Genomic DNA, 21,167 nt, shown 5'->3' on the forward strand with positions numbered 1-21,167 from the left:
GGGAGAGAGGATTACCTCCTATTTCAAGAAATGAAATTAAAATATTCAAAACGGGTGGCCTTTTCCACCCTAAGAGGAGGAGGTGATCTCTCTCCTAATTCTGCCCAAGATCTTATTCAATAAGCTAAAATATAAATTTTAGGACTTTTACGGGTGTTAACGATAAAAGGCCAACAAAAACTGTACCCAAAATTTCAATCCAAGAACCCAACAAAATTCTAAGCTACAATTATAATTTACATAACCTTGGTAGGAAAAAAACAAACACCTCCCAAATTCCAAAGCAAATACCTGCTAACAGTCACTTCTTATTTAAAAACCCATCATAGAAGTCCTAAAAAAAATAACGTTGAGTCCATAAGAGACATATAGACAAGAGAGAGAAAAAAAAAAAAAAAAAAAAAAAGGGTATGATGCTTACAATACTAAACTGCACTATTATTTACAGTTGATTAATGAAGACATGGACTTTGTTGAGGTCATACGAAGAAAAATCCATCCAGTCTACATGCTCCATCATTTGTTTGAACTCTTGGGCTTCCATCAACTTCGAAATGGTTGAAAATGATGGTTTATATAGTTCTTGATTAACTTCGGCTTCCTTTGGTCCATTTTTCAATTTCTTTGACCTCTAATTGTGATTTGGAGGAGGAAGACAACTGTGAATATTGGTTTGATTTTAGGAAACAAATATACGATATCAAATTTGAGAAGATTAGTGGTACAATCATACGTAATTCTCTTACATTGGAACACCAAAGGAGACCAAAGGAGGGCGGATTGGATAGATCGATCAGTGTTAAGGTATCCCCCATATCGACGAGAGGAACAGGTGTGGAGGAGACGGTCTTGTAAAAGAAGCCCTATAGGAGCTACAGGAAAAGGAGAGTGAAAAGCCCATGGTGAAGAGAAGTCGAGCGAGGACCCCCATGTGATCCCCCAATAGCCGCACCAGAAATACCACTTTTTTATTTATTGTGTAACATCTAGACTGAGGCAAATATTTTGAAGGGATGACTCATATTGGTTGGAAAGGTTAAGGACTAAGTTTGAAGTCACTATGGATTAGGTCCAATGACTCCAATTACTAATGGGTGTTGATTGCCTAACTATTACACGAGGAATGGAGCGCCATAAAGATAAATAGTTTCAGCTTGAGGAGGAGAGAGAGTGGGGGCGAGAATCAGATCTTCGAAAAGGGGAGGGAGAGAGAGATCGACCAGGGGAGAGGATTTGGTTACCTAGAAGCACTTCTATGTTTCATTTGCTTAAAACTAGATATGTGACACGTTTATTGGAGGACAAATCAACATTTAGAACAGGCCCGAGCCTTTCTCAACTTATATTTTGTAGAAAAAAAAAAAAAAAAATTTCTTGAACCGTATGTCTCCTACGCTTGGTAGATTTTTTCGTCACGCAAAGACAAAAGCGGTTGCTTGGAGCGTGAGGGAACGATAATCCACGAGGTGACACGTGCAACTAATCTGCAAGGCTTGCGTCGGCCTCCGTACCATGCTACCTAGGAGAAGCTTGCTAGGTTTGTCCAGTTTTTTAGGACAACCTTTGGCTCTCAAACTGCCATGTCAGCACTGACACCCTCTCAAACATAAATTTCTTCTCTTAATATTTTTACACCTATTTCAAATATTTAGCAACCACCCACGAATATTAACTTAAAAAAAATATCGTTCATTTCTCACTCTTCTTCCTTCCCCTGTTTCACTCAATCGCATGCTTATTATGGCTCAACTGCTTTCTCCTGTATGTGCAGAATCTCTGAAATTCCAAAACCCATTGTTGAATATTTGCTCATTAAGTTCATGGCGCATGTTAGAAAGGATCAGAACTCCTTGGAATGTGGTGGGTCGTGGTGCCAAGAGAAGAGGCACTGGCAGACTCAGGGTTGCAACTGACGGCTCGGCTTCCACCGGGGCCGTCGCCGATGATTATTATGCGGTTTTGGGTCTGGTAATCTTCTAATTTCTGAATTCGGTTTTGTTTGTTTGATGAAAAATGTGGGAAGGAAAAAGTAAAGCGTTTTGCTAAGTAAAATCAAAGTCGCATATTAATCTACGTATTAAGATTGATTAATTCATATTAAAGATTTAAATTGTTACTGTTTTTAATAAAATTTATTTTTTAATCAATCACGTTTGATTGATGCATATATTAGTATTCAGTTGTACTTGTAACTAGATTTTTCTAAAAGTAAATCAGTACTGATTTAAGATTTTCATCCTCGGTCAAAAAATATGCTCCAATTAAGTAACAGCATTAGAAAATCTTTTGGGTTGTTACTCTTTCAATTTTCTTTTTATTTGAAACCAAAAACAACGGCTACGTGGTGCACGCAATTTTGTTCTGTTCGGTTTCAATTTCTTGTCTTTTATCAGCAACTAAACAAAGTTTATTGTTGATACTTTGTTTTGTATTGATTGTTTTTGAGCCAAAATATGTGTAAGTTTTTTGGCAAATCAAAATGTGTCAATTACTAGGACATGGGAGTTACTAGGTGCGTATATTATGGATCCCGAACGTGTGCTTCAATCAGTATGTGTCCGTTATATGGACTTTCCGGTTGTAACAGTCGAAAAAAATGGTTAATTGCTTGTGATTGTATCATTTGAATGGATATTACTTAAGTTAGAGAGCAAGTCTTCAATTCTTGAATGTATAAAAAAGGTATAAATATATTCTTACTTGCGTTGAACAAAAATGATAATGTTTGGCTTCTTATTCTTGAAATTTCTGGAACACAGAAAACAGAAGGATACCAGTGATACCCTTATGTCCATGTTTATCTTAATGAGGTTATTTATGAGCAATATCATTTCTTGATTGACACCTAGCTAGTTTAAGGAAAATATTTTCTAAATTTTAAATATGAGTAATACTAGAATTAGTCTAGGGATGTACAAGCCCCGCATGCTCTCTTTGAAAAAAGTGGGTTTTACCATTAAAAATATATATAGTTTTTTAAATTTTGTAGTCTTAGGATGTGCAAGTCCCCGCATGTCCTTTGAAAAATGTGGGTAAATTTGGAATCCACATGAACAAATCATATTTTTAATGATAGAACCCACTTTTTTCAAAGTGAATGCACGAGACTTGCACATCCTAGGATTGTATTTAGCATTACTCTTGAGGTAAATCTCAGTTAGAGTTTAGATAAGTATCTTTGAGGGGGAAATCTGAACTTTTGAAGCATTAGGTACTTTAGACACGAAATAATATAAAAAACTCTGAAAATGATTTGGAAATTATTTATTAGGATTCTGACATATGTGGATATTTTTTGTATCACTGAACAGACATGAGGAGCAGATTATGTAAATTCAATAATAAAGCAGCAAAAAAAAAAAGGAAAAAAAATAGAAAAACAAAAAGAAAATTTTGAACTTGTTCAATCAGAGGGAAGTGATTGTGCATGGGGAATAAGTTAATGGAAATAGTTATGGTTGTGTTCTGTAAGAGTGTATGTTTATCGCAAATCAATTTGTTAATCCTAAGGTTAACTTTGCTTGTTTGTGAGTACTACTTTTTCCTGTAATAATTATATTGCAGTTCTATTCATTTCTTTCATTTGTTGTGTCTAACCGTTTGGCCTGATTTTACTAGCTTCCAGATGCCACACCTGGCCAGATCAAGAAAGCTTACTACAATTGCATGAAAGCTTGTCATCCAGACTTGAGTGGCAACGATCCAGAGACCACAAATTTCTGCATGTTCATAAACGAGGTCTATGCGGTGGGTTCTCATTTCATGTGAAATGCTTTAAGCTTGTAGGAGAATGTGAGTTAAACCAATTGTTGTGCTTCTACTATAAATGGACTATTGTAGTGCAGGTGCTTAGCGATCCTGTGCAGCGCATGGTTTATGATGAAATTCATGGTTATGCATTGACTGCAATCAACCCTTTCCTAGATGATTCCTACCCAAAGGATCATGCATTTGTTGATGAATTTAGCTGTATAGGTATGTCAAGACAATGGACTTCTAGCTGTAAAACAACAAAGTTTTTATGTTCTCTGGAACGCCCAGTTGAACTGAGATTTTATAGCCAAGTATCCCCATGTCTCCGGAGTATCCAAAATTCCCCTTCTTTGATGTCAGCATCATCTATTTGTATTCCTTTTGATATTTGAGAAGTAAAGAATTTCCATAACTCGCAAAGAATGGTTTTTGTATTGATTATAAGTGGAAAAAACTTAAGTAGGTTTTGATGCTGGCATCTGAGGGGAGTAATAGGGCTATGCTTTGTAGATATAGGGGATTCAAAGCTTCATAAATGGGAAACTTTGTAGGTTTCTACCATCCATCTTTATGGTAAGATTCCAAAATGTTATTTCTAATTGCACTGTTTAAATTCAATTGCAGCAAAATGTTATTCTGCTTTTTAGCTCTACATGGAGAAGTAACATATAATTGTAATTTCTTAGCAAAAAAACTATAAAAATGTTAGTTCTGCATTAGTACAAAGTTGTATTAGACGACCATTAATATTTAAATTTCAGTATTGCTGGAGAACTAAAAATATGAGGTGAGGATATACTGCCTTTTCCATTGTCAACGTTAAAAGTCTCCACCTCTTTTTCTCACAGGGTGCAAAAATTGTGCCAATGTGGCCCCAGATGTCTTTGCAATTGAGGAAGACTTTGGGAGAGCCAGAGCCTACAGCCAGTGCGGAAACCCTGAATTGGTTCAACAAGCCATTGATAGTTGGTAGGTCTTGTGTTTCATTGACATTTCTGTCCAAATGACTTTGATGCCCTTTTCCAGTGATCTAGTTAATGTAATCAGTGTATTGATGATTTAAACTCGATTAATTTTCTTTTTCTTCTCATCTGTTGTCTCTCTAGGTGAAACTGAAATTTATCCTTTCTATCATCAACTAGCATAACAGCCTGTGTTAAAGGCTCTAAAGTATTTTCTACTTTCTGCTGTATCCAGCTTCTCGTTACTGTTGGAAATGTGATGGGTAATTCCTTTAATTATATGCAAAGGTTGAAGCCATAAATGATGCATTTCATTGACATTTTAAATCAGTGTGATTAAAAGATTTCAGTTGCTATGATTGAAAGAAAAGAAAGTATGGAGATTCTATTAAAAGCTAGGAGAGATATAAGGGTGCTTGCGATTTTGGTGATGCTAAACCGGTGTCCTTGAAAGTTGAAACCATCTGCATAATCAATGTGTTTTGGCAATTTGCTGAAAGATACTTCAGAAATATAGGCTTACTAGAAAGTGACTAGACAATATACCACAGTTGAACCAAGCATATGAGTTAAGTTACATCAGTACTTGGAAAAATTTCCACACTAATGTTCAATTTATCACGATTGTTGATCCTGCTGCTACAAAGTTCCAATCTAACATCTTGAATTTATGAAATTAATCATGATCATGGTATTTGTTTCACGTTGGGAAATCGCTATGTTGAAAGAGTTCCAACAATTAAAAAGATCTTCTGTATTTCAGCCCAGTTGATTGCATCCATTGGACATCTGCTGCACAACTATCCTTGCTAGAAGATGAAATGCGCAGGGTAGAAAGAGTAAATGTAAGCCTGCAATAACACTGCTTTCTGTTTCATGCTTATATAACTATATCTCTATGTTATATTTTATTGTGACTGTTGAATTGATTCACTTGCTATAAGCTCTTTTACTTGTTTTAATTTAATACTAACTGATCTTTGAATTTAATAAATAGTTAATCTTTGAATTTCATGTTTTTTGATTCACTTATTTGGTGTTTCTCATGTACACATCATGTGTATTTGGACAATACTTCTTTTCCTCATTACTAGATGGGATACTCCACATGATAAGGGTAGGTGGCTATGCCTATTTCATTTGTATGAATAAAATTTACTTCTTACTTATATAAAAAAAAGGATAAGGGTAGGTGGTGTATGGGATCCCACATTGTTTGGGAAGGAGAAGTTCTCGCTCTTTATAAGGTTCCAATGGGGCTGCAATTGTATCATTGACTAGTCCTTTTAGAGTACAAGCCATGTGGTTTGAGCCTTCCATTGGAGCGTTACAAATGGTATAGCCTATCACAACCAGAAATGTGAGACTTGAATCGTGCCACATACGACCGACTGGCCCGAAGAGGACGTCAAAAATTTAAGAGGGGTAGATTGTGATACCCCACATGATAAGGATAAGGGTAGGTAGTGTATGAGATCTCATTATTACTTGGGAATGATAAGTTCTTGCTCTTTATAAGATTCCAATGGGTTTCCAATTGTATCATTGACTAGTCCTTTTGGAGTATAGGCCATGTGGTTTGGGCTTCCATTGGAGTGTTACACTAGAATTAACTTTCGTATAAAAAAATGATTTATAATGGCTAATCATTGTGAGGTACAATTACTTGATGCTTAGTTTTGCTTGAATGATTGTGTTAACCGTGATCTTGAATGTGGTCCCTTGAAATTTTTGGGCTTCTTCTATCAATAATTTAAACTTCGAAGCTGTGTGGAAGATGGTACCTATCTGCATTATGTGGTGCATTTGGCAAGAGCGAAATGAACGAACATTTGAAGATAAGGAGAGGACATCTGAGGAGCTTTGTATTTTATTTTTCAGCACTTTATTTCTGTGGTCTCTAGCTATAGACTTTAATGGCCTAAATGTACACGAGTTTCTAGTGACTACTATAGCCACCTAGATAGGTTTTACCTCTTGTATACCTTCTTGTGTACTTGGGCTATGCCTTTTTATTAATACTACCATTTACTTATAAAAAAAATAATAATTTAAACTTCGAAATATCACATTTTTCTCATTTTTTGGTTACTTTTTGGTAAATACTCAATATACCAGTTAACATTGTGTGAAGAGATCTGATTTTTGGGCATTACATGTAATCTTTCATGGCATTGAAGGTTATAGGAGTTCAGTGGAGGACCCAAGAGAGAGAATGCATGGTCTCCCTCAGTCTAGTATATAATTAAGTTAGAAATAAGTTAGAAACTAATATAATAACATGTAATTAAACACTATAGTACAAGTTGATAATAGGAATAAGTTAGACATTAGTATAAAATATTATAATGAGTTAATAATATGTAATACTACAGTATAATAATTAACATGTAATTAGACACTAGAAATAATTTATAATACTATTGCATAATAACATATAATTAGACACTACAGTATAAGTCTAGTATAAAAATAAGTTAGATATTAGTATAGAAATAAGTTTAGAATAATAAGTTAATATGTAAATTGTAATACTATAGAATAATAACATTTAATTAAATACTAGTGAATTAGTATTTATTAATAATCAATACTAACAATTAAATTTAGTGTACATTCTATGATATATAAAACAAAAAAAATTAGTGTACATTCTAGAGTAATAGGTAAGAGTTATATCATGATATTCTTATAATTATAATTAAAATATTTACAAAAAAGATTTGTTCGTAATATGCTTTCAGTGCATATGGTTATTAATTTGATAATCTAAAATTCTAATTAATTAATAATCTACGAGTATATCCTATAAATATGCTTACTAATCTTAACATATTAGCTACCGACCATACAGGTCTGTATGATGTAATTTAAATTTTGAGTTATAGCTCATGAGCATATGGCCCTAAAAGTCCATGACATGTTATATACATATTAATTATAATATACTTACAACTTATTTCATGTATTGTTTATACTTTAAACCCTTATTTAGTTTGTTTTACAAGCCCAGCCCCTATGTAGTTTATTCTATAAGCCCAGCCCTTATATTTTTATAGACTATATGGTGCCTACTTTCCTTATATATAAGGTGCCATTTTGCATCTTTGTTCTAAATAAACCCTAAAAAATCGCACTCTCACTTTCTCAATCTCAAGCTGCTGTTCCTTTCTCTTTGATCTCTTGCTGCTGCCCTGATCGCCACTCAAAGCCCCTAAAATTATCTAAAGCATTCCCTTGTCATTGTTTCCTCATTTGTTGAAGACTATAGTCTCTAGATTCCTCAAGCCCGCTGTATGTCAGTTTCTTTATGTTATTCTCTTCACTTCCTTCGGTTTTTCTTGGCGCTTCATTCTCAGATGTACCTGAAGAGCAAGGATCAATTTTGAAGGAGCTTCAAGCTCAAGTATAATGTTTAGTGTAAACATTATATCTTCTATTTTGTTGATATTGTAGATCTGTTCACTATTTGCGACGAAATTCAAGTTTTTCCCGATCTATTGCTACTTGTAATTTTTCTTAGTTTTGTTTGGATCCTGATCTCTCTCTCTCTCTCTCTCTCTCTCTCTCTCTCTCTCCATCATCAAAACTGAGTTACGATGTGTAAATCTGACTCCGCTCTGATAAATTGGAGTCAGAGTTGGATTGGAACCTATGGAAGTCGGAGTTGGAGTTCGGAGTCAAATTCTGACAAAGTCGGAGTCGGATTTAGGGGATACCAACTTCAATTCAGTCGGTGCTCACCCCTAGGAAATATTAAGTTTTTTGGCTGAAGATGGAAACTATGATCAATAATTCATGATCATGCACTACTGTAAATGTGCGCTACTTATCCACTTAGCTGATGAAATTTTGTTAAAATCATTTGTATAATGTGTTTACAATTATGATTTTTTGGTCATTATAAATAGAATGTTGTACATAAGAAAAATTCTATTTATAAGCCGGTGTGGATAACATACCTAGTAAAGTGCTTACATGGCACAATTTGATTTGGAAGAGAAATTTAAAAATTTGAATCTTACCAATTAAGTGATGTGTATCGTGTGCTTTACACACTAGCTTGAGAATAAAATTATTTTTTACATAATATATAAAAGTTTGGCACCCATTGACAATTTTGGCTTGGCCACTGGAGGAGCTTTGTGCTGACGGTTATAGTGGCAAACTGTTGGACTTCATTGTTACTAATTATAGCATATGTTGAATTCCACTTGACTAAATTTTACTTGCTAAAATGTTCTATGTACATAGTAATTCTCCAGTCACTTGGTGTGCCTACAAGAAATTCTCTTGGACTCTTCCCTTCTATGGAAACAGTCTATGTATTTAAATTTGATAGCTTCACCAGGATACTGAATCGAAGGACTTGTCAATGAAAAACTTTTGCCATTTATTTATGATGGGAATGTAATTAATGTTCTTTTTCACCAAAAATTTATTAATGCTATATCATTTTTTCTTGTCATTTGAGTAATTGAAGAATTTTGGGTTTCCTAATTGATCATCAGGTTGCATTGATGCTTTCAGGAATGGGATCAGCCTCTGCGGATGTTTTCAGAATGGTGAGAATTTTATTTTTGGGACAATGTTACTGATAAAAAAATTATCGGGACAATGTTATCAGTTTCTAGAATAAGATTTTTTTCTTATTCTTTTCTAATTTAGTTGGATTTAGGACTTAATTGAGTTGGTTGTAGTTATTTATAAGTCATTCTTGTAAAGGTTTACTACGTTCTTCTTGTTAAATTGGCATACATGTCACAAAGACTGTTGTTAACAGAAATGTGATTTATTTCATTCCTGTGGTTTGAAAACACTTGATTTAGAGTTAATTGGAAGAGGTAAAATATCTAAATCTGGAATAAGACTTGAAACGCCCAATGGTTTATGTGGTTTCACAGTTACAGCCACAGTCTATCTCCATTGGATAAGACAACACTTAAATTTTGTCCAGAGATGCAAGAAGGTACAAGAACAGCCTTTCACACTTAAAAACCTAACCCTGATTACACCCAGAACTCTGTCTTTCTTACCTTACCTTAGGGATTCTCTTACTCTATTATGGGCCGAGATGGGAGTTGAAGTGGATGTGAATGGCAGATGAGTGGGAAGCTGATATGCGAAGGAATGAAAGGGAGAAGATGGCAGTTTAGTTAGTTGGGAATTTAATGATACTTTGCCATTTTCATTAATAAAGTTTTGTCGTTCTGTGTCTTTTTGTATGTAAGTCAGAGGTAATAAGTGGAATGGTGTCATTTGACAGGAAATTAATACATAATTGTAATTAGGAAGTGACGTCGTTTTTGGTGTGATGTGTTGAATTGTTGTAATTGTATGCGGAAAGTTGTCGTTTTAACACATATAAATACACCCCGAGCTGGGAAAGAGGCCAACTCTGGAATTCATACAACTCATTTCCCTCTCTTCTCTCTCTCTCTCTCTCTCTATATCTCCCTCTCTCTAGTTCTTGCTCTTTTTGGAGGGTGACTACCTCGAAACAGTCATTAGCAAAAGGGGCCATTACAATTGGTATCAGTTGTCAAGAGCCATGGCAGAGGGTACTAGATCCTTTGCTTAAATTGTGGATTCGGTAAACCATATTCAGCAGCAGTAAGAAAGGCAATAGAAGCAGATTGAAGACACAATTGTAGTCTTGGTTAAGCAGCAGGAGGCTGCCAGGGTGGATAGAAAGAATCAAGATAAAGGATTTTTGAATTGTTTTTGTAGATTTCCAGAATTTCGTGTAATGCTTATGAGGGGAATGGGCAAACAGCAAGAAACTTTCAAGAAACTCAAACATTTGTTCTTAATGGGGATGTTAATGAAGGTGTGGGTGAAGTCCACTATCGAGACATGGGTGATAAAGGATTTCCTATGGGTATCAAGATGGATTTTCCAAGATTTGTGGGCGAGAATCCATCGGCTTAGATTTACAGGGCTAATCAGTATTTTCGTATCACCAGTGCCACATGGGCAGAGAATATTTTTTTCCTCGTTTCACATGGTTGAGGAAGCTTTGATATGGTTTCAGGATGCAAGTGAAGCTGGAGCTTTTCATTCTTGGGAAGAGTTTACTCAAGTTGTGCAAGTTAGATTTGGGTTTTCGGCATATGATGATCCAATGGAAGCTCTTACAAGACTCAAGCAGATTAGTTCTGTAACTGCTTATAAGGCTGACTTTGAACTATTGTCTAATAGAATTAAGGGCATTTCTGAGAAAAACAAACTGAGTTGTTTTTTGAGTGGCGTAAGAGATGAAGTGAGATTACTAGTGAGGATGCTGAATCTGATTTCCTTAAATGATGCTTTTGGATTTTCCAAAATTCAAGAGCAATATATTTAGAGTACAAGGAGGTCGTGGAGAAATAATTTTGCAGATTCTCATCATCAGAATTCTGAGTGGGGAATGTCTAAAAGTGTACCTACTGGATCAATTTTGGTACACCTAAAACTTTGCCTACTATGAAGTTACCTTATCAAAAGGTATCTTAGGCTCAAATGCAAGAAAGAAGGAAGAAAGGATAATGTTATTTTTGTGATGATAAGTGGCATCAAGGCCATAGATGTGTGAAACCAAAACTGTATTTGTTGGAGGGCGTGGATGTTTTTGGAAGTTGCAGTGGTGAATATGGAATAGACTAGGAACCAGTGATTGATAATGTACATGATGAAGTTGAGAAATAAGAGACATTGCCTCAATTTCCTTGCAGGCCATTGTTGGGACTCCAAACCCTAAGACAATGAGGGTACTAGGTTAGATTAATAAGATGAAAGTTGTTATTTTGATCAAAATTGGCAGTACTCACAATTTTGTGGATACTGCAGTGGTGGCTAGATGTAATTTGTCTGTTTAGGTGGACCACCCTATTCAAGTGAGGGCAAGTCGACATTAGGTGGAGTACATATGCAGGGTACTGTATTCACTGTTGATTTTTTCACACTGACTTTGGAGGGTTGTGATGCAGTTCTTGGGGTACAGTGGCTTTTGTAATTAGGGCCTCTACTTTGGAACTTTGTGGAGATAAAAAGGACTTTTCTTAGAGTGGAAAGACAGTTTGTCTCAAGGACCTTACATCTCCTACCACTGACTTGATTGATGTAAGGAGATCTCCAGTATCTCTAAAGTGGGGTATAAAGGGTTGTGGTTGCAGCTATTGTCTATTGAAAATAGTATGTCTGAGCCTAATACTTGTATTAAAGTTTCTGAGTTATTACCGAACTACAGTAAGGTTTTTGATGAACCTAGTGGCTCACCTCCCCAAAGGTCTCGAGATCATCAGATACTTCTGAAGGAGTCTCTACTAGTCAGTGTAAGGCCATATCGATATTCTTATTATCAAAAAATAGAAATTGAGAAGACTGTTAGTGAATTACTGAAATCTGATGTGATTAGACCAAGTTAGTCCCCATTTTCTTCTCCTGTTTTGTTAGTATGGAAGTCAGATTGGTCATGGAGGATGTGTATTGATTATAAAGTGTTGAATGAGGCTACCATTAAAGACAAGTACCTCATACCTGTAGTGGATCAACTGTTGGATGAGTTATTTGGCTCCACTGTTTTCTCCAAGTTGGATTTGAGGTTAGATTATAATCAAATCAGCATGAGAACTGATGAGATTCATAAAACAACCTTTATAACACAAGGGGCATTATGAGTTCCTTGTCATGCCATTTGGACTAACTAATGCTCCCTCAACATTTCAAGCCTTCATAAATGATGTGTTGAAGCCATTTGTAATATTGTTTTTTTATGATATCCTTATTTATAGCAAGGACCTGCAGTCTCATTTATTGCATCTAGCCATTGTCTTGGAAACATTGGAGAAGAATCAGTTGTTTGCAAAGAAATCAAAGTGTCATTTTGCATGTGCTGAGATCAAGTACTTGGGACACTTAATTTGTAAGGATGGGGTGAGAGCTGATCCAAAGAAATCAGACTCTATGGTAAGCTGACAGTTCCTAAAAATGTTAAGTCTTTAAGAGGCTTTTTAGGACTGACAGGTTATTATAGGAAGTTTATTAGAGGCTATGGTTAGATAGCTGCCCTTTGATAGCTTTGTTAAAAAAGGATGCATTTCAGTGGTCTCAGCAGCAGCAAATTCCTTTGAACAGCTGAAACAAGCTGTGACTAATCCTCCAGTATTGTCTTTGCCAAAATTTACAAAGAACTTTGTTATAGAATGTGATGCTTGTGGGAGTGGGAGCTGTCTTGATGCAGAGTCAGAAACCACGGGCCTTTCTCAGTCAAGCTCTTAAGGGTAAAAACTTATTGCCCTCCACTTATGAAAAAAAAATTATTAGCATTGGTTATAGGTGTTAAAAAGTGGAGACCTTACCTGCTTGGGAGTGCCTTTGTCATTAGAACTGATCATCGCGGTTTAAAGTATCTGTTGGAGCAGAAGTTGGTACAGCAGCTCAACAGAAGTGGATCTCAAAGCTTTTGGGTTATGAATTTTCTATTGAGTACAAAAAAGAAGCTAAAAACAAAGTGGCAGATGCTTTGCCACAGAGGAAGATTTCAGATGATTTTATGTTGCTTACTACTATATCATTTCCTACTCCAACCTGGTTGGAAGAGTTGAAGAAGGCTTATCTTAAAGATCAAATGGCACATCAACAGTTTAGCTTGTTGCAAAATGGCTCACCCTCTACTTCTTCCTTTACCCTTAAACATGGTCTTTTGTTTAAGAAGGGAAGAGAATCTATATTCCTTCCTGCCCTGAATTAAAAGTGAAGATTTTGCGTTTTATCCATGCTAATCCATTTGCAGGCCACTCCGGGTTTCATAAATGCTTGCAATGTGCTAGAAGTGACTTTTACTAGCCAGGGTTGAAAAGTGAAGTAAAAAATTACATTAGAAAATGTGAGGTTTGTCAAAGGAATAAAGTGGAGAACGTATATCCTGCTGACTTGTTACAACCCTTACCTGTGCCACAACAAATTTGGACAGATTTGTCTATGGGTTTTGTAGAAGGATTACCTAATTGAAAGGGCTATTCTGTTATCAAGGTGGTTGTTGATAGATTGTCTAAATACTCTCACTTTATAGCATTAAAACATCCCTTTACAGCTGCAAAGGTGAGCTCTTTATTTTTTGATAATGTGTTCAAGTTGCATGGTATGCCCCAAAACATAGTTTCTGATAAAGGTTCTACTCTTACAAGTTCATTTTGGAAAGAGCTATTCAAGTTACAAGGGGTAACTCTTTCTCACTCTTCTACTTATCACCCCCAAAGTGATGGGCGGACTGAAGCTGTTAATAAATGCCTTGAGCATTTTTTGAGAAGCTTCACAGGAGATAAGCCAAGACTCTGGTTTGAATGGTTGATGTTGCTGAGTGGTGGTATAATACCACTTTTCACACTTCTACCAAGTTAACACCCTATGAGGCAGTGTATGGCAGACCCCCTACAAGGCTACTGAATTTTATATTTGGTCTGACATCTAATTAGGCAGTGGAGGAATTATTGAAGACCAGGGATCAGATTTGGCCACCTTAAAACATTACCTGTTAGCAGCTTAGGAAAGAATGAAGTTTCAATCTGATAAGAAGAGGACTGAGGGAATTTTCAGTTGGAGATTGGGTGTATCTTAGGCTTCAGCCTTACAGACAGCTTTCATTGGTTGCTAGGCGTAATCTCAAGCTTTCTCCAAGGTTCTTTGGACCATTTCAGATCACACATAGGATTGTTCAGGTTGCTTATAGACTTGATCTTCCTCTGCATGGTTCACTTCATCCTGTATTTCATGTTCCTTGCTTAAAAAAGAAAGTGGGGCAGCATGTTTCACCTCTCTCCACACTAACACCAGTTGATCTGCAGGGTGTGTTGACACCAGAGCCTGAATGTATTTTACAGCATAGATGCAGGAAGGTGCACAATAGAGTTGGTGTGGAAATTTTAGTGCAGTGGAGTGGATGATGCCACTTGAGAATCCTACTGGCAGCTTCGTTATAAATTTCCTCACCTTGTGGGCAAGGTGCCTTGAAGGGGAGGGGTTTGTTAAGGGCTGAGATGGGAGCTGGAGTGGATGCGAATGGCAGATGAGTGGAAGCTGATATTTGAAGGAATGAAAGGGGGAAGATGGCAGTTTGGGTTGTTGGGGATTTAATGATACGTTGCCATTTTCATTAAATAGTGTTGTCATTTTGTGTTGTTTTGTAAGTAAGTCAGAGGTAATAAGTGGAAGGGTGCCGTTTGACCGGAAATAAACACAGAATTGTCACTAGGAAGTGACGTTGTTTTTGGTGTGATGTATTGGATTGTTGTAATTGTATACGGAAAGTTGTCATTTTAATGCATATAAATACACCATGAGCTGGGCAGGAGGCCAACTCTGGAATTCATACAACCCATTTCCCTCTCTTATTCTCTCTCTCTCTATATATATCTCTCTCTAGTTCTTTCTCTTTTTGTTGGGTGACTACCTCGAAACAGTCATTAGCAGAAGGGTGCATTACATACTCAAAATAACTGTAGTATTAACATAACCTGGTCAAGATGATAGAGAATGTAAACTGGATCCTAACACAGCATGGCTTGGAAAATGAAAAAAACCTGTAGTTGTTTGCAATCCACAATGGGATGATTGAGCATCAGAATTCATGAAACTAATTGATTATATAACTTGAAACAGTTTCCTTTCGTTCTTTCCCTTTGTAAGGAATTTTTATTAAATAGAAGGAAAGGGCAGACTTAGCAAATGGGGAATATAGAAGAGTTGTGCAATCGAAAGGTATCTTAATCAAGATCTGTTATTGCCAGGTCATTCTATGGTGAACTTTGAACTAGTTGTTAATTTACATTCAGTACTTTTCCCCATTAACTCTCCTTTTGGTGTTCATCTTCTTAAAAGATCTCTCAGTTGAAGTAGAATCAGCTTCCAGCCTATTTTCAGTGTATTTGTTACTGTCTTTGTGGCAGGCAAGCAGTCGGTGGGAAAAGAGGCAAGCAAAAGTTTTGGTAAATACTCTTATATTCTGATATGTTTTGTCTTTCCTTTACTCTTCTTTCTTTCTTCGAAGAAGGGGGTCTTATGTACTGTTTTAACTTCATTTTCATTCGAAGCTGAGGTTTTGTTAATTGTTCTTCTTTGTATGTGTATGTGGGGTGTTGTATATGTTAATGTTTTCTTATACAATGTATCAATCATCTATTTGCATTTTGTATTGTTGAACCACATGGGATAGATTGCCTTACACCAACTTTGGAAACGTTCTTTCTAAATGGAGACCAGCCCAGTTTGAGCGATTTGTGATTCATATGGCAGTCATGAAGCAAAGTTCAGCTAAATCATTAGAGTTTTCCTGCTAGAAGTTAAATTTAAAGTTTGGGCATCATTGCATTGTAGTTATATTTAAACTCAGCTTCCACAAGGTCTGCAAATATTGATTAGGTGATAAACTCACTCCTATTAACTTAAAACATTCAGAACAATTAGCGATTTGACATGATGTCAATCCCATGTGTTGAGTTGGATTGAGCGGAGCCCCATTCATGGAGGGAGACACTAACTCTACACATGAAGGGGATTGTTAGAATGTTTGATTGACTGATAAAATTCACTCTTCAACATATTAAGCTTTTTGTATAAGTTTTGAGTTAACCAGAAAAGCAAATATAAGGAGGAGATGATTGGTTCAAATGATTGGAATCATCCAAACAATTTCCTGTCCATTTTTTACTATATTATTGTTTTATTCTTTTTTCAGTTTTTTTCTTGCGATGTTGAGTCAGAAAACTTCCAATCAAATGTACCAAGTTTGAATCACCGAAAAAATATTTGAAGCACGTACTTTAGCAGACACGACTCCTATGGCCTTGGGAATTCTTCCATTACATTCTAGGTAAAAGAATGGAGAAGTTTAATTACACCACACCAAGTTATACCCGAAGCTCTTTCTAAATAATAAAAATGAAAAGCTTATAAATGCTTTGTTTGGAAGAGCTGTCTTTGTGGATTGCCAGCTTCTTCACTGCTCCTTTTCCTAGGAAATAGAACTTTTGAAAGCCCGGTGGTTTACACATTTAAAAGCCTACAAGCATTCTTTTTTTTTACCTTCTAAATTTTTTTTTCGGTATATAGATGTGCACATAGTTCTTTATTTGATTAATGGGTATAACAATGATAGTCCCGAATTCATTGCAGCAACAAGCTAAGTTGAGAATGATGAACCAGAAAGATTCTGGACAAAGTGAACAATTCTGGAACAATGTATGGGGCAAGCCCAGGGACTACAAAAATTCAGGTATGATGGATTCTGTGAAAGGAGATTTCTAATTTGTTGACTGACATAAAAACCATTCCGGCTAATTGTTTAATAGCAGGTCTGTTTTTATGTTCATTAGTTTATTTGTTTTTATTGCCATCTTCCTAGTAATTTCTGGGGTAAATAGGTTGCTTCTATATATAACTGATAAAATCTAACTATAGAGCACAAAATATTTCTCTTATGTTCAATGAATCCAAGTTTGATCTTTCTGAGGAAACTTATAGCTTTTTCCCCTGTTGATCAGTGAATAAATCCAGGATACATGCTATTTAAAAAATCATCATATATCTTTATATTCATTTTTAATATTTTCTTCTCCTTGTTCTTCCAACTTCTCTCCTCTTTCCTTGATCAGTAAAGGGGAGAAGTGTTTGCATTCTTTGGTGATCATTCTAGTTCCTTGATACTTACCTTGGCTTTAGAGTCGGTTTTAACTTCTTTTTTGGCACTGGGTGTCTAAGAACAAAGTCCCGACTAATCCTTGGGATGCACAGGCCCTTGGCAATGAGTTTCCTGCAAGTATATATTGGGTGATTCAAACGGAAGTTTCCCTAGTCCAATGACCCCTAGAAATTGTTTGCATCTAAAAGGATTCAAACCTTAGATCTGGAGGGAGCATACCACCAAGACAAAAGCCCTTACCTCTTTAACTGCCCCTTATTTTTTGCTGGATGCCTATTTACTTCCTGACAAGAATATTCAGAAAAAAAAACAAAATGTTGAATATGATACTTTCTAGCACAAACTGAAATTTACGTAGATTTAGAAGTTCAATTGTCCATGAGAGAAATAAGAGAGAGAAACGAACTAATTTTCTTTTCGTAACATCTCAAAGATACCCCAACCCTTCTTCAGAGCCAAAGTAGTGCCCAATCAGTCTCTGGATGTTACTAATTGGAGAGTTATGGCAGTCATGATTGAAAGGTCTGCACCGAACGATGATGCAAGGAAAAATGATCTTAAACATGATGGTCAAATAGTAGAAGTTGCCTGACATACACTACTATGACATGATCATCATAGCCATTCATCCTTTGTTAAGCTCTGAAAATTTCCACAAGATTTTATATGCGCCTTCAGGTTGCTTGATTTGCTTATAGTTTTTCTGCGCTTGTAGTTTGAAGTGCTTGAATTATGGTACCTCCAAATTTTAAATTCTACATTATGATAATTCAGTCCTGATCAGCAATGTGCAATTCATCGGAATGTGTCATAAAATTCTAAATAGAGGCTAATGAGACTTAGGGGCTAAGGTCACTGATCACAGTTGAGTCATACCAAAGTAAACTGCTTGCAACTGCTGGCATTAATATTTCATGTATATTCATGCATGCATATATGTATAACTATATCATTAGTTTTGTAAAATCTGCTAGTTAGCGTTACTCAATGCTGATGTATGGTTGTTGCAGAGGATGAAGTGAAAGAGAGAGCAAAAAGAGCCGCTGCAGCAGCTCGAAGATGGAGGGAGTACTCAAGGAGGGGTGTTGATAAACCTCCCACCTTTAAACTCCCAGAGGCAATCTCCGACGAGGAAAATTAGCCAGTGAATTCTAACCATATCACATTTATATTTACAGAATGTAATTAATTTACCAATAGCTTTCTAGTTAAGACCATGATAACTCCCATTCCTCGTGTAATCATGTAAAATAGACATTCATTTGGGGATGGTATACTAAATTGACTGTAAAGGCAAAGATAAAAATGGAAAAATAAAATAAAATTATATATGGTCGCTTATGATTTGTAATAGGGCCATATATTATTTATAGAAATTAAATGGTTTCAATTATCTAATACATATGTGAAATATTATGAATAAAGAATAATATCAGTGCTACACGAAATATCAAAATTTTAAACTATTTGACAAGATAAATGCGTTAGCTACAAAGAGATTTTACAAAAGTAAATTCACAAACTGACGTAGGTTGATGTGATTCATCATATTGTCAAGTTATTTTTATTCTAAAGTAGATCTAGCGTATCACATTAAATTATATTAGTTTGTTATTTTAGTTTTGTGATTGTTTTTTGTTCTTGTAACACTTCTCATTTTGTAGTCATATGGCCTCATTTGGATACTTGAAGTATTTTAGAATTTTGTGAATGTAACATCTCAGCTTAAGCTAGGTTCAGACTTACTTTCTGTTTTGACCTAAGTGGACTTAAGCTTAATAGATTATGAAGAGTAGAATCCTGTAAGTGAGGTGAACCTTATCTTTTGTTAGTGGGATAGTTACCCAAGCCCAAGAGAAGGCCCATTAAGGTTTTGTGTGTAAGTTCAAGGTGCCACTTGGAGCCAAGCAAGAAGAGGACCTTCGAGTTCCCAAGGCCACAATCATGAGACATCTAGGAAATGTGAGTTTTGCTTGCCAAGGGTTTGCCATTTAGCAAACATGCAATAAAGCTTCAAGATGAAGCCCCCAATGAGGAAGGGAAGAATCATATTCGGTTAGAGTGAAGTGGGTGCCACTTGGCACACATGTAGGAATTTTTTGAGTTTTCAAGAAGTTTCTAATGATGGAAGAAGAAGAGATGGAGTTCAATTTTTGCTAGGGCACACACCAATCACACTACTCGGTAGCCATGCATGTCACTTTCTATAGGTTCATTGTATCTAAATCACAAAATGGAAGAAGGAAGATTAGGGTTTCGGTCATACCACTAGGCGAGCGTGCAATAGGGTTTCTAAGAGGATCTTGTGATGATGAAACTTTAGGGTTTCGGTCTTAATGGGAGTGCCACATTTCTCTTCATGCAACAAAGTTTTTTTGAGTTTTCAAGAGAGGGAATAATGAAGAGAAAGAGAGAGGCATTCGACCATCACACTTGGAAAGCATGCATGGGGCATTCAACATTCTAGAAGATGCAATCATATGGGAGTTTTCAGACATACAAATGGCACATGCCGCAAGGCACTCATGTATGGATGTTTTTTACATTTTCAAGTAAGCAATGATGAGGGAGTAAGAGACAAGTTTCAAAAATGGTAGGGCATGGCACTTGGCATCATATCCATGTGAAACTCTTAGGTTTCCCAAAGGGATAATCATGAAGAAGGCATTAGGGGGTTTCGGTTGGTGCCACTTGGCAAGAGGATTCTTTCTAAGAACACTTTTAAATATTGGTTCCTCATACCCTAGCCTAGTGTGCTTCCCCTTTTCACCACTCTTATTGATTCTTTTTGTCTGGTTTTTATTCATTTCTAGCCAGTTAACTTTATGGGAAGAAAGCCTCATTTATTGGTTGCATTGATTGGAAATCAAACAAAGGAGATGAGGTTGTAGACACCTATGTTGAGCCATGCTAGCAATCACACTCTTGCCCATTAATTTTCTGCACATGCCACCCATGCCACCAATAAGATTATGGGCTTTTAGTCATTATAATTATTAAGATGACCACTTGTCATCAGCTCCTCAACCGCGTCTCGTTCCATGACGCTCTCAAACACCTCTCCCCTTTCTCTCTTCCAGATGAATGTTTTACTGAGTTTTCCTTCATAGGAGATACTCTCTTCCCTTCTGCACTCCCTGCTGCTCTTATTGACCGTGTTCTCGTCCCATCTGTTGCTCTCAAAAGTTGCCGTTAAAGTTGCTCTCCTCTGTTTCTAGGAACGTGAACAATGGACATCGAAGCACTCATCTCACAAACGGAAGCTCTATCGTGGCAAGACCTTCAACTTAAAACATCTCTAGAAGCAGCAAAGTCTTCATCCGAAAAGATTCTGGTTGGAAGGTTAGTTGCCGATAGACCCTTGAATAAATTTTCCATACATTCATGCATAAAAGCCTCATGGAAATTTGTTCAAAACTTTCTGATCAAAGACATGGATGTAAACAAATTTATATTCACATTTAGAACTCCCCAAGACAAGTTTAGAGTTCTAAATCAAGGCCCTTGGAACTTTAAGGGTCACCTCATAATCTTAAAACAATGGTCACTTGGGGCAACCGTAGAAGAAATAAGTTTAAACGAAGCCATCTTTAACGTTCAGTTGCACGGACTACCCCTAGACCATTTCAATCTGGAAAATACAGTAGACATTGGAAAGGTGATAGGAAATCTTATAAAGGTAGAAGTTGACCCGATATATGGCTTGGCTTTCCGCAAGTTTATCCGAATAAAAGTGGCCATTGATGTAACAAATCTTTTGAAAAAAGACTTCCCTC

The 21,167-nt window shown here is 36.2% G+C and overlaps 1 protein-coding gene across 1 annotated transcript; it reads left to right on the forward strand.

Annotated features, from left to right (window-relative positions):
- The first annotated feature begins 1,642 nt into the window (after window positions 1-1,642).
- Window positions 1,643-18,732, forward strand: LOC122304155 (chaperone protein dnaJ C76, chloroplastic). Its single transcript, XM_043116245.1, has 9 exons — window positions 1,643-1,968; window positions 3,619-3,747; window positions 3,846-3,975; window positions 4,602-4,722; window positions 5,479-5,560; window positions 9,227-9,280; window positions 15,641-15,679; window positions 16,866-16,965; window positions 18,402-18,732. The coding sequence occupies exons 1-9, from the start codon at window positions 1,732-1,734 to the stop codon at window positions 18,530-18,532; spliced, it is 1,023 nt and encodes a 340-aa protein (XP_042972179.1). The 5' UTR covers window positions 1,643-1,731; the 3' UTR covers window positions 18,533-18,732.
- The last annotated feature ends 2,435 nt before the right edge of the window (window positions 18,733-21,167 follow it).

Source organism: Carya illinoinensis, chromosome 3 (assembly GCF_018687715.1).
Source record: "Carya illinoinensis cultivar Pawnee chromosome 3, C.illinoinensisPawnee_v1, whole genome shotgun sequence".
Taxonomy (NCBI): Eukaryota; Viridiplantae; Streptophyta; class Magnoliopsida; order Fagales; family Juglandaceae; genus Carya; species Carya illinoinensis.

Coding starts and splice junctions, on each gene's coding strand:
- LOC122304155 (XM_043116245.1), top strand. CDS start 1,732: ATGCTTATTATGGCTCAACTGCTTTCTCCTGTATGTGCAGAATCTCTG. Junction 4,723..5,478: donor CAACAAGCCATTGATAGTTG/GTAGGTCTTGTG, acceptor TCTGTATTTCAG/CCCAGTTGATTGCATCCATT. Junction 15,680..16,865: donor AGAGGCAAGCAAAAGTTTTG/GTAAATACTCTT, acceptor AATTCATTGCAG/CAACAAGCTAAGTTGAGAAT.